At 39.8% G+C, this 14,818-nt stretch overlaps 1 protein-coding gene across 1 annotated transcript in view; it reads right to left on the reverse strand.

The window, feature by feature from the left end:
* Positions 1 to 14,369, reverse strand: part of LOC121280849 (protein Niban 2-like) — a 203,873-nt gene extending 189,504 nt beyond the window's left edge. Inside the window, exon 1 of the mRNA XM_041193136.1 lies at positions 14,056 to 14,369. Coding sequence (XP_041049070.1) covers positions 14,056 to 14,110 — 55 coding nt within the window. The 5' untranslated portion in view covers positions 14,111 to 14,369. The remainder of the gene's footprint in view (positions 1 to 14,055) is intronic.
* Between the last annotated feature and the right edge of the window lie 449 nt (positions 14,370 to 14,818).

Genomic DNA, 14,818 nt, shown 5'->3' on the forward strand with positions numbered 1-14,818 from the left:
TGAAAGCACTTGGCTATTTACACAACAGTTGTATCTATATTACATTCTTATATTGAAACCCAGAGCATTACTTTAAATATAGCCTCCAAAAAATATTATTTTTATATAAATTCACTCACTTGAGGGACGTCCTCATTAGATATGTTGGCTAGGTTAGATCATTTTTCCCTCCTCCCCCTTTAAAGGTATTAATTCATGTACAACACCAGAACAAGAGGGTAGGGAAATGCTGGTTGTTCTTGGCTTCTCGAGGCTCTGTACAAGAGGCTAATGTAATTGCTTCACCAATACCAGTTTGGCCAAGATTGGTTAATTCAGCACAAAACAGAGATCAGACTTGGGAGCTTACTGTTTGGTGTCACATCACAGTGCTTTGAGCCATTGTTGCCAACTAGCCAATTATTTGTTTAAATAAGTAACTTCTTGAAAAAAAAGGAGAACTCTCAAAGGATGAGGAATCCCAGTTATGAAGATACACTTCAGAAGCTGGAGATTTTCTCTCTGGAACCAACAAGATTTGGGGTTGATCCAAGAGATTTTTTTTTTTAAATGTAGCGATAAGGTAAACAATGATTGTTTCCATAGGTCAGCAAAACTGTAAGGGAGCACAAATTTATCATAAAGAATGAAGGAGTTTGTTCCAAAGAAAATTATTTTCTGCACTGGGTGGTTAAAATGTGGAATTCTCTTGCACAAGCCAGTGTTGAAACAAGGACCACATATTGTTTTGAAAGGGAATTGCAAGATTTCTTGAAAGAGAGGAATGCTAACTCAAGCATGTGGAGTGAGCAGGGGATAGAGATTTCACTAGGTGGCTCATATGTAGAACACCACTAGGATGGACTTGATGGTTTGAATCGTGCGTTTTCGCACAGTAAAATTATCCCATGGAGTTTTGTATTTTGTTTTAAACTGCTCCTGAAATTAGAATCAATGGGCATTTGAAAAAAGTTGCCATACAATATTTCTATCAACACAGATATGGGTGTTCTAGAGAACAGTCTCCTCTACAGACAATGGGAAGGACAAAATCAACAAGGGCCTGAGGCCTTGCCCCTTTGTACTGTAGCAAAGTAGCCCTGTATAATTAAGAAAACTTGCAGTTACATGGAGCCTTTTGTGACATCCTGAAGTGCTTCACAACCCATGAAGTATTTCTGAATTGTAGTTGTAACGTTAGAAACATAGAAGCAAATTAACAGCAAGGTCCCACAAATGGGAAAAAAATCTGGGCATTTTGTTTAAGTTTAAATCTATAGAAAACAGTATTTAGTTGAAAGATAAAATGTTAGCCAGGATACCAGTAGAACTTCCCTGCATTTCTTTAAAAACACAATGGAATCTTTCATATCCAGCTGAGTGCACAGATGGGGTCCAATGTCTCACCTGAAAGTCAGAACCTCCAGTGATACAGCAATCCCTCAGTAATCCACTGAAGTGCCTACCTTGATTATGTCTCAAGTTTCTGAAATGCAGTTTGAACTCAACCACTGATGCAGAGTAGAATGTCACCACTTAGCCAATACTGACAAGTGAAGGAATTAAATGTCAATTTTCCCTATACATGCAATGCCTCACTGAATAATTATCTCTGCAAGAGATCGGAGATATGCTGATGTGATACAGTTGTAGATAAATGGGAGGCATTTTTGACATTTAATTCCTTCAAATGAGTTTCAGTGGAGACAGGAAATTGAAGTTGGAACACTCTCACCTGTATCACTTGGTTATATCATGCCTGCGTTCTGAAAGGTGACAACTGTTTCACTTAAAAGGTACATGCAGCCTCAGCCAATGGGGTTATATTGAATCAACTGGTGCAGAAGCTTACTGCACCATTCGGTAATAACTTTTGCTTTTGTCTTGTCCCTCCTTTGGAGAAGGTCATGGAAGGAAGGAACCCATTATATTTAGTTTACAAGTAATAAAAAATTACCTTCCCTGCTATATTGGTGTCCGTTATTGCCAAATCAAATTTTTTTTGGACTTAGCTCATTCCATTTAATTTCCAGGATCTCTAACTATTATGCTTCTCTTCCATTCCAAAGCACTTATTCTCATCAAGGGCAATCTGATATTTGGTAAACAATATTCAAGTAGCTTACAGGTCACTTCCTCCTTGAGCTCTTTGTTAGGAAAAGTTATTAGACAGAACATACAATAATGAATCCAACACTCCCAGTCCCAAGAAGTATATACATAAAATGAAAGTTGTGGATCCTGATTCATATTGAAAGCAATGTTAAAAAATGAACACACTACTGCCAGCTTGGCTCAATTGATAGAATTCCCACCTTGGAAGTCAGAAGGGTGTGCATGCAGTGCCAAAGACTTGATGGTATAAACTCTGGGTCAGTACTAAGGGGAATATTATATCTGTTTAAATATTATCTTCATAATTCACTTTAAAAAGACAGGTTAATCCAATGCCTCTATCAACACCATCTGAAATATATTAATTTATGATTCAACGTGCTGTGAGAGATTTTGCTGTGCATAGAATGCAGCTTAAAAAAAGTCATCAATGGCTCGGCCAGCATTTATTACCCATATCTAATTGTCCTTGGTTGGTGAACTGCCTTCTTGGGTCTCTGCTGTCTGTGTAAAAGTACACCCACAGTTCTACTAAAAAGGAGGGAGTTCCAGGATTTTCACCCAATGATAATGAAGGAATAGTAATAAAATTTCCAAGTTGGGATTGTCTGCAGTTTGAAGGGGAACTTGCATATCATGGTGTTCCCATGGGCTTGCTGCTCTTCTCTTCAGATGACTCCATGGTATTCACCTCAATTAACGAGTTCCTCATTCAAATCGGCGTAAAAACATTTCTCCCAAATTCCCCACTGGATCCAGTAACGACTATATTTTGGCCACTAGGTTAGATCTCTCCCACAGGTGGATACATCATCTTTATATCCAGGATATCAAACCCTTCCATAATTATGACAGTCTCTATGAGGCCATCCCTTGGCCTTCTTGCAAGTCACTATGTTGATCCCATTGCCAGACAGCTGACATTGAAGAGATTGTAGGAGAAGACAGGATCTTGCTAACTTCTCCTGGGTCTTGTGGGCTATTTAGAACATTGCTTACTCTGTATGTTTCCTGAAATATTTCCAAGAGTTTCGGCTACCAAAATTTGGGATGTTTTCTGGCCTGGAGTGGAAGGTTAATTGTTCGGGAAACTATTTTTAAAAATATGATGTTTTGATATTTTTCATGTGCAGAATAGCTTTCTGTTGAGTTCATCTCACTGGTGCTTTAGCTGAGTTTACTCCAGTATTTTAACACCTGAGCTTAACATGTTTTCTGTAGTGTCAACTTGCACGTAAGACTACAATGACCCAGGATTAGGAGAAAGGGAACCCTCTGAAGGGGATCAAATTGCAGGGTCTTCCTCCATCACCCTCAGTGTGTGGTCCAGTTGCAATTGTTTCATTGATCATTTGGCTTGTACCTCATCACTTAAATGCCAAAGCCTGCTGTTAAAGTGCCACAAGGCTGAACTCCTCTGCTGTGTCCACACTGAGAAAAGTAAACAGTTATTGTCTAGTTGTCTTAGGAGGAGATGAGATGACATATCCAATTAGAAGAGCTCACTTTTTGAAATAGAATATCCGTAGACTCCTCTTAAGGTTTCCGCACAGTCAGGATTGAAGTCATCAGAACATTTTTATTACTTTCCTTAAATGAAGGTCTAAAAGCAATGTTAAGGATGCTTCCAGGTCAGACCGAAGCAGTCACTGCCCATTACAAATTAAAAACCAATTTAAAAAACAGAATTCCAACACTGGAAGCATGTGTGTTTGAATAAAGTGTCAAGAGAATGAATGAATCCTGTCCACATAACCATCAATAAACCATAACTGAAAGTAAACATTCACCTATTCCCAAGTGTGCCTCACTGTCTACACCACAAACCAAACAAGAAAAAAAAAGGTCTATTAAATAAAATTGACTAGGAAAAACTCATGTTAAAACTTGTCTTTCAGGCAAGAGAATGTGCAGGAATTACGCAGTTGTGCCTTTTGTATTATCTATTACAAGGTAAATTGTCAGCATTGACTCTGCTACAACTTACTATCCACTTGACTGGCAGCATCTAATTTATCTGTTACAAAAAAAGATTTAATTTGACTTTTAAGGCCTTTTAGACCAGAAGCACAGCATTGACAAGCTGCCACGTGTCCCAAAGCTTGGCATGTGGATGTTGCCTTTCTGAACAAGCCTCCTTTCACAGTTCAATGTTGCTTTCTCAGAGTTTGTGTTTATTTTTACGCTATCCATGTCTTCAGTTGATCTTAAGTTTAAAGATTAAATAGATGTTACAAGTAGTAAAGGGAAAGGAGCAAAGGATCATCTGATCATCATACTAAAAAGAAAATGCAGTTTGGAAAAGTCTGTTTATTACAAGATGGCAAATAGTTATTAGGGAGATAAAAGGAAGTATTTCTGTCCTTGTAATTTAAACAAACTTGATTTCTGTTCTCATTGCAATTCAAAAATTCTTGTTCAGTTGAATTTCAGTATTTGTTATTACTGAATTCAGAAAAGGGTGCACGATAATAACCATGTGAACAAAAGGATTTTAACTGCCTTATGCTAAAACTGCCTACATAATCCAGGCGGACTATTTCAGGTTAGCAACTGCAGCAAGTTAAAAGCAAATGGGATTCAAAGCAATAAAACAAAAGGAACAGCTAATACAAATTATGGAATTGGGCTTCATTATTTTAAATACAATATGCAATCCCAGTTCACTATGCCAGCATTCCAGAGATCGTAGTTGGCATGTCCCTTTTGGTTGCCCAATTGACTGGGAATACTAGAGCCTTAACTCTTAGCTTTTCATGATTAAATTTCAGTGACAAAGTGCTGCAAAGTCTGGAAAAGGCTTCAGACTGCATGGAAATCAAGAATTCACGATAGAAATCAAAGTTCGCAGGGCTGTTACCCACCAGTGTTGCAGTTTAAGGAGCGGGTAATTGGAGCTGGCGAGAGAAGCTGACTACAAGATTCACCAGATTATAAAAGAGGCTTGCACATAAGCAACCACACAAACTCAAAACTTCACTAAATAATTAAATAAGTTAGGTATCATTTTAGATGGAACTTTGTGAACTACTTTGGTTGTATAATATTTAATCCTACTTTGTTAAAAGTCATTTCTTTTTAAATAGAAAGGAAGCCACCATGGTCATACTAGAATTTTAAAACCTGATCAACTTTACTGCTGTTACTAATTATAATCATAAAATGTCCAAGCTATAAACAAATAAATAAGCATGATGCAATTCTTTGTTCTTTGCAAAACGAGGGTGTGGTGGGGGGGGGGGGGGAGGGGAAGAGAAGATAAGATAAAACCCAGTTACAGTAAAGCTTGGTTCAGATTTCAGGCATCACACAATATAACCAGCGAGATGTCAAAGTTTTTATGCAAGGATCCTGAAATTATGAACCCTAGTAAACACTCAATGTACACTAAAATGAATTGGGAAATTTTACTATATTAAAAGGGGCTATATAAATGAAAGTTGCTGTATTTGGTGGGAATCCCTCTGCCAGTTTAGAAAAGGCATTACCCTACTTAAGACGGTTTATGCACCGCCACAGAAATAAATTTCAGACCAACACATTATTCATCTGCATATTAGAATCTCATTTCAAGGCCATGCTATTAGAGTGACATAACTTTTAAAAAAATTTTAGTGGGACAAGTGTAACTGCATTTCTGGGCACCAAGCACCCCATTTCTTTCTCATCCCAAATGAGCCCCTGGAAAGTCAGACAGACAATGGGAGGAACAGCCAAAATTATCACTCCTGATCAGTTGCCATCAATTACTAGTTAAGATTCGCCAGCAAGATAGGGAAACTGGACTTATCATTGAAGGATCCTAAACATTCTATCACCCACTTTAGAATAAAAAGTAAACAATTCTAAAAACAAAGAATGCTAAAATGTTTGAGCAAAGGAAAAATCACCAGGCTGAGGCACAAATGAAAAATTGCATGAGAAGCATCTGAGGGAATAAAACAGAACATTTGCCCTCAGTGTCAGTGCAGTGTTTTGACTATAAATCTTCAAAGTTTTGTTCATTATATGCTTGTTATTTTCTCTTTTTGTAGTGGATTATCTGATAAGCAAAGGGCTGGTGCTAAATGGGGCTCTGCAGCAATTACAAACTCAAATTTTATATCGAGACACACTGGGATTCACAATGAGCACTGAACTATGCCTAGACAGCCAATGTAACAAACCCTGAGGGGTCATGTGTAGTAAAGAAATAAAGGGAATCCAGCAGGCTGTCTGCTGGACTAAACATTTCAAGGAGAGTCAGGGTTGTCAGCTGTCAATATGTTGGCTGGCTGGGGAGACCACAGGATACATTAAAAACAAGTAGCAAACTCAAAGAGAATTGCAGAAGACCAACAGCAAAATGGTCAATTCCTTGATCAAGGCCAGAAAGAGCAGGCATGGTTGCTGTCCAAAATATATTTTTTTAAAAAATCAACCACATGCTATCACATTCTCCTTCAATAAAAAAAATCCGTGCACCTCCATTTTTATATAGTACAGCTATCAGCAAGCTGTTAGTGGGATGCAATGTGTTGTGTTGAACTGAAAAGTAGATTCATGCCCAAAGTTTCTCAAAGAAATCAGATGCCACCTCAGTGCCAGAAACTTTTGATGTCTGCTTACAGGGTGGTTAAAGAACCAACCTGCATTTTTAAAGCCTTTCACAAGCCCAGTACATCCAAAAGAGCTTTAGGATCATTGAAATATTTTTGAAGTGCAGTCATTACTGTAATGTAGGAAACATTGTAGCAAGTTTACACATAGCAAGCTCCCACAAACAGCAGTGATAATAACCAGATAATCTGTCTCTTAATGATGTTGTTTGGGGGATCAATATTGGCCAAGACACTAGGAAGAAAACCCCTGTTTTCCTCAAATGTTGCATGCAACCTTTGTGTCTGACAAGACTTCAGTTTAACATCTTATCTAAAAGATGATACCTCTAAGCATGCAGCACTCACTCACTACTGGACTGGAACGTCAGCCTGGAATATGAATTCAAATCCCTGGAGTGAGACATGAACCCACAACCTTCTGACTCAAAGGAGGTGAGAGTGCTACTAACTGAGCCATAATTGACACAGCAGTGCTGACACTGGAGAAATTACCAGTTTATACTCCAGAATGAGAAGTGGGACATAGTAATGGAGCTAATGGGCAGAAAGTGAGAAACTGCCTAATGACAATACTTTTTAACCACATCATTGATAGCATCAGCCCTATTCAAGTACAGCACAATTAAGCTTGGCCTAAATAGCCAAGTGGTTATGGTACTGGGTTTGTAACCCCAAAATCAAGAGTTCAAATCTCACAATGGGAAACAATGTGACTTCATCTGAAACAGATGGGAACGGGTTTGTACTCGAAAGAGTTACAGCACAATTAAAGCCCAAAGTTAAACAGATGCAAACTATGAAGGCTGATTTAGCAGATAAACATTTTGGAATTGTAAAATGAGTCTTTGACAACTGGGCTTTTGTCTCCTCAGACAGCTCCCAATCTACAAGAATACCTGGAAAAACTCAGCAAGTCTGGCAGCATTTGCGGAGAGGAGCACAGTTAACGTTTCAAGTCTGAATGGCCCTTCAACAGAACTAAGGAAAAATAGAAGTGAGGTGAAACATAAGCTGGTTATTTGGTTATCTCCACCTATCACTGGCCCTCCAACCAGCTCTATTTGTCCCACCACCATCATCACCACCAGCCTCCCCCTGACCCTGCCTCTTAAACCAGCTTATATTTCACCTCTTCTATTTTTACTTAGTTCTGTTGAAGGGTCATTTGGACTCGAAACATTAACTGTGTTCCTCGCCACAGATGCTGCCAGACCTGTTGAGTTTTTCCATGTACTTTTGTTTTTGTTTTGGATTTCCAGCATCTGCAGTTTTTTGCTTTTGTTTTTATCCCAATCTACAAGCCCTGACAGGAAATTTATATTTGACACATAGGTATCATTGACCTAACAAAATTATAATTCCATATTTTAGAATCTTGTATCTTCAAAATTAAATAGAAAACAGCATGTGGAAAGAAGTTTTCATATCTAGATAAATTTAAACGGAGGTGATATATCTTTGTTATCAAAGAACAAGACTAATTTTTCCATGAGGGTTACCTTAACACCACTTTGTGACTACTGTATTTACTATCAAAAAAAACAGGGAATTGTATATTGAAGTTTCAGCCCAGATCCAGTCACATCCAATAATCCAACATACCTACAAATCGCAGTATTAAAGACCAGACAATCTGCTTTTTTGAGATGTTTAATGAGGGGTGAGTATTGGGCAGGATATCAGAATAATTCCCCTGCATTTATTCAAAATAGTGTCAATTAATCTTTCATGTTCACCTGTGAGGGTGGATGGGACCTCCGTTTAAGTATCTCATCTGAAAGATGGCAACTCTGACAAAGAAGCATTCCCTCAGTAATGTACTACACTGTCAATGTAGACTTTTGTGCTATAGTCCTGCAGTGGAACTTCAACCCACAATCTCTGACTCAGAAGAATACTTCAAAGCTCTGGTAATATTAAGCAATCATCATCATATGTGGCTACAGATGCAAATCAATCTTAAAAAGCTGTGTGTTTCTGTGCTGCAACCTGAAGGTAACAAGCACAATCAAACAGTAAAGATTACTGAGCTCAATTCTGCCTGTGCACTCCCGACAAGAATCCTCACCTGTCCAGAACACCCAAGGGAAATTTTCCAATGTTCCAACTTTTCTGAGCAGTGCCTTAAAGTCAAGGTCAGTGCACACCTTTATTTCCAATGTACAATCTCAGAAGACAAAGTCCTTTGCCAGACATGCAAATACAAAAAACTCTGTCCTTGTTAAAAATTGTATGCCCATGTATCAATTATTGCCAGTATAAATTGTGTCCACAATTAGAACTCAAACACCTATGTAGACATATCACACTGCACTTTCACCCTCCCATCATTTGTGGCCATGCAGCTTTTCAATTTTGTATTTCCCAGGTTCTCAACTTGCACTGGGGAAACTACAATGCTCCAATCAATTTAACCGTTGCCCAAATTGCCACACGTTTTATTAAATTGCAAATAACAAAACCCAACTAGGTTTAATAAAGGACCAGTGCATTGCTTTGAAAAAGACTGAAATATATCAACATGCCAGGTCCAATTTTCCTCCATTCTATCCGAAGACCACACCTAGGCTCAGCCATATATACAATGCCATGGAAGATTGATCAGCGCAGCACTAATATTATGATGGATGTACATTATATAGGAATGCATACATTTCTATTTAACTAGTTATTTCCCCAAAGCCACCCACGTCTCTTTCCGTCCTCTCCAACCCACAAATGAATAGTGGGTTAACACAGTTACCAGGCCCATGATCCTAAGACAACTGAGCAGCTTTGCAGCAACAATTTTTCATCAGGGAATCAGGGGCTGTAAGCTACTCCCTAATGGTTTATCAAATCAGCACTTTGTAAAATTACACATCATTTACTGAGATAGGATCACAACATAATAACCCAGGACTCCGATTTCTCACTGAGTTTAGCACAGCAAGTCACAGCTAAAACTGAACCTACTAACTTCATAAATCTGCCCTTCCCCCATTTCCCATAATTCTTTCCAAAGCTCCAATCATCCTACACACAAGTATTCATGCATTCCAGCTTTTAATTTTAAACTTTTTATATATACACCAGAATCCATGGAAACATTTTCAACCATAGCTAACCACTTAACACCAAAGCAGAATCGCACAGTTTCTGGTTAAGATGCTGAGAAACCTCAATAGATTACTGGGTGTATAGCTTCACTGCTTCAAAAGAAAAGCTACCAGTTCATAGCCTGATCCAGCTTCATGACTCCACCTCACTTAATTGCACTCTGACTTGTGTACTACTTTCACAGGGCTCAACAGCACATTCAACTTGCAGTCAAGAGCTTTTAGAATCAAAGAAATTATTCAGCAGCTTATCAGTTTGAACATTTAAAACAATCTCATCTTGTGTGTGTACTCAAGTGACAAGAAACATACTGCAGTCCTTTGAAAGTCCTAGACACCTGACTAAAATACAAGCATTTATAGTCATAACCACGAATAACTTAGTTCACACAAGACCCAAACAGTCCTGAATCAGACATTTTAAAAGATGACTCGTTGCCATGCCAGATGGGCCTGGATTTCTGTTCGAGAATTCACTGAACCACAAAGAATGGGTCCAAAGAAAACAAACTACAGTCAGAACTGTGGAATGCCATTTTTACACAGATTCTGCACAGAAGAGCACCACCAACCTGAGAATATTTCTGTTCTGAAAGCAAATCATTCTTCCTTGATGGCAGTTCAAGCACCAACTATTTCCTCAGGCTTTTTATAAGCCACAACACACAGGGAACAACGTGACATGTTGAGCAACAGTTAGCACAGTGCCGTGATAGCTGGGATAAAAACCCACATATAACCAATAAAATTAGAGCCACTGAATTACAGTGGCTGTGCTGCTTGAAGAGGTCAAGGGGTGACATATCTGCAATGTGTGACGCATACTTGGTCTAACTTGTTTAGATTAAACCAGTTTCTTGTCACAACACAATGGAATTTCAACATCAAAAAAAGTCATAATGGAATGTACAAGCCCAGACAATACTTCATTCACTAAGTATCTCCAGCTTTGGAACACAGGTCATTCACTCTTCTTTCATCCACAAGAGCTTTGGATTGATTCAGAGGAAACGGTGAACATTTTTTGACCATTAGCCACCAAAACTAACAAAGTGTAGAAAATATAAAGTGAGAGCCTGAGGCAATAGAACCCAATGCCTGCTCTGCCCCAAAATGCTATTTCCATAGATATGGTGCATATATTATTATGGGTTGTACTAGCAAAATCTTGCCATTAAAGACTTTACAAAAATTCCAGAGATGAGCAAGAGATGAGGTAAATGCATGCAAACATTGTTGCAAATGTCACTTCAATTGAGGGATCCAGTCTCTTTAGCAGAGTCTGCTAGTCAAGTTATAACACAGTGAACGAGAGCAGTCATTTATCTAAACTGATTCTTTTTGACAATGTAATTATTCAGTAAATCAGAGTTAAGTGTCAGCCTCAAACTACACATTATAATTGTGTGGATGCTTTCGCTGTCCTTTCACCATGCTACTAGTGTAATTTCTCAGCATCAAGTCACCTCCTTACACTTATCAAAAGCAGAATACTGCAGATGCTGAAAATCTGAAATAAAAACAAAATGCTGGAAATGAGCAGGTCAAGCAGCATCTGTGGAAAAAGAAACAGAGTTAACATTTCAGGTGATCCTTCTCACATGTCAATCAAATGCAAAACATTAGTTTTTCATTCATTCATGGGATGTGAGCATTGCTGGCAGGGCCAGCATTTATTGTTCATCCCCAGTTGTCTCAGGCGATGGTTGTATTGGCGATGAGCCACTGCCTTTTACATACTGCAACACTTAACCACTACAATGTATGGGAACATGGATGCTGTACAGCATAAATGGCTATCATTCAATAAATATTCAAGCTTCAGTTTTACTTCATTTCACATTCGATCTGGACTTGCAGATGAGCCCTTGAGGGCCAAAGTTCACATTGTTTTGTTGGAGAATAGCAATCTTCAATATCTCCAAACCATTTACTTTAAACTTTGTACAGTAGTGTTATTCATAACTTGCAGCAGCATCTACTCAGCCCACCGTGTATACCCCTTGGTGCTACGTGGGCAATGAGCTGAAACACAAACCAGCCCATCTCAAAGCAATGAGCAACTTACATATTCTGCTGAAAAAAAATAAGGTTGATACTTGACTCATCTTACATCACAAAACCCAGTCTTCACTCAGCCCCACTGCCTCCGCTAAATGCAATTCATTACTTCCTACTATCAGTCGTCATGAGTACCCAATTTAATTCAAAGCACCCAAGTGAGGGCTTCTAACCTTCTAAAAAAAAAAATCAACATTTTTTCCTCAATTGGTCATGGTTGTCCCTTCCTAATCCCCTTAATTGTGCTTGTAGAAATCTCTCAACATTCCCCTGGCAACAACAGTATTTTCTAGAGGTGATGCCTTCATTTTCCTAAACTGAAACAGTTACTGTCACTGCTGAGAGAATGATGCACAAAACAACTAGTGATGGCTCAGTGCATGCTCCATTCTGATTACAGCACTGATGCTTGAAGCAGCACTGCCTTCAATGACAGCCCTGTAACATTAACAGGCTGGCAGTAGTGCCTTAGCAAGCATTTTTCTACATGAGTGGAGAGAAAATACACTCAACGCTTTGTCAGTAGGCAGGCCAAGCTCTCAGCCCAACAGTAGGGGCCAACATCATTTTCACTGAGTTTTTCCTTGTTGCTTAAATGGGGTGAATTCTGACTGGAGAAGCACAAAATAGAATCCACTATAAGCTGTGGGAAAACACATGACACAGAGCAGCACTGTTCTAATTTTAATTAATGACCTGGGCCAAGTTAGTCACTCAAATACTGGTTTCTGGTGACTCAGACTAGGGAAGTGGTGGTGAGTGAAAAAAAAAAATCAGTACACTCTCACTCCAACACTTCACATCATCATCCTCAAATGGAAATACAATATCAGCGAGAGGAAAGGAAAAAAAAAGGGACTTCTCTGATGTTTGCAATAATCTTTCAGTATTTCACTTGGATGAAATACTGAAAGAGCTATTTGCATCCACAATACCCTCATTCATGCCTTTGGTTTTCCAAACTTCCAATTTTTCCCAACACCGTTTTCCTGAACTCCACCCTACACAAACTATCTAGAACTTTCCAGCCACACCCAATCTTGCATGAGGTCCCATTTGGTACCTGCTCCCATCCCAGCCATCTTCATTTGCTCCTTATCACTGTGCACAGATTTTACAACTATCTTACACAAAAGCCTACCTCTACAGCCTGGGTCCCTGGGCACACACTAACTCTAGTCTACAATACCACCCAACCATCAGTGGTACAGCCTTCAACTATCTTGCATCCACACCCTGAAACTCCTTCCCTTAACCCATCCAACCCTGCTCAGCATTTCTCCCCCAGCTTAAAAAAAGCCTCAGTGACACCTAGCACTCCAACCACACCTTTGGCTCAGCTCCCCAGATTGCTTTCTGGCTCCCACCCATAAACTCCCTCAAGCCATTCTACTCCAGTAGGAAGGGTCTAATTAACCAAGTTGTCCATGGTAGAGCCCAGCACAAGTTGCTGCCCTCAGGAGGTACGAAGTAGGACGGGGAGAAGTGTGGTTCTCCCCCGCCCCAAAAGCACAATCTGATTGTGCCTTAAATCTATTCCAAACTACCAGCTGTAGGTTTGTGTTAGACGAAGATGGAACAGACAATCTGTAACTCATTACAATTTACTGACTAGCTCACACTTACCTTAGAGATATGAACTGGAAAATATGCTAACAACCTTAATATTTATTTCCTGTAATTAGTTATACGGGGTAGCATCACGCAATCTAGGGTTATACAATTTTATTGTGTACATTAGAAAGGCACTGGAGAGAGGGCCTCTTACTGCTCACTGAAACAAGCTCTCTCTCGATAAGATCTAATGGATTTCCGATCTCCGTCGCGTTTACTTGTCTATATCGCCTGGTGCGATACATATGGAAACATGAAAGGACTTCGGGGGCTGGGGGGTGGGGGATCCCACAACCAGTCGACTTCTGCCTACAGCGGAGCTTCCTCGAGGAACAGCACTCAACACTTCTGAAGTTGTCTGTTACAAATCATTACCATAGGAAATTGAACTGAGAAACTCACAAAGAATTCGATCTATGTGGGGAAAAAAAAGTTTCCCGGCGGCAACGCTTTCGACGAAGATATAGTCAATGAAATCCTAGAGTGACTTTGTCAAAGCTGAGAGGAATTTAGAAGGACAGAATGAAAGGCAGAGCTACCCCTGGCCTGATCGACCCACATAAAAGGGGCTGAACCGCTTCCCTTACCTGTGATGAACTGACGCCGGTTCTCATCAAGGTGAGTTGAGATTACATCCCCCATCGCGCCTCACTCAAGAGAAACCCCCGCTTTCCACACAGCACTAACCCCCACCCCCAGCAGCAAATTAACTTGCAGTTAATATTGGGAATTCACTCCCAGCACAAATACAAAGGCTTCCCAGTGAGGCAAGACCTCAGGTCACTACACTCGACTCAGTTGCGAGGAGGCTTCGCCAGTATCCCGACTCACCGCTCAGCGCACCCTCCCTGCTCCTTGTTAAACAAGTTCTAGTCTCACTACGGTGTCTCTTTACATTCCCCACCTCCCATCCCCTCATTAGGGGGTGGGGTTAGAAAACGGCACATGCGCCATTATACCTTAAACTTTCTAAAGCTGCAGCTGATTCACGCACCCTTTTCAGACAGAACTTTGCACAATGTTTTACGAAACAGAAGTGTCCTACCCCGCCTCGGCTCCTTTTAAAAGGGCAAAAACGAATAAGATAACTTAATGACAAGGGTAAAAGCAAAAAACTGCAGATGCTGGAAATCCAAAACAAAAATAAAAATATCTGGAAAAACTCAGCAGGTCTGGCAGCATCTGCAGAGAGGAACGCAGTTAAAGTTTCGAGTCCATATGACTGTTCAACAGAACTAAGGAAAAATAGGAAAGAGGTGAAATATAAGCTGGTTTAAAGGTGGGGGGGGGGAGGTGGGACAGGTAGAGCTGGATAGAGGGCCAGTGATAGGTGGAGATAGCCAAAAGATG

The sequence above is a fragment of the Carcharodon carcharias genome, chromosome 8, assembly GCF_017639515.1.
Source record: "Carcharodon carcharias isolate sCarCar2 chromosome 8, sCarCar2.pri, whole genome shotgun sequence".
In the NCBI taxonomy this organism is placed as follows: Eukaryota; Metazoa; Chordata; class Chondrichthyes; order Lamniformes; family Lamnidae; genus Carcharodon; species Carcharodon carcharias.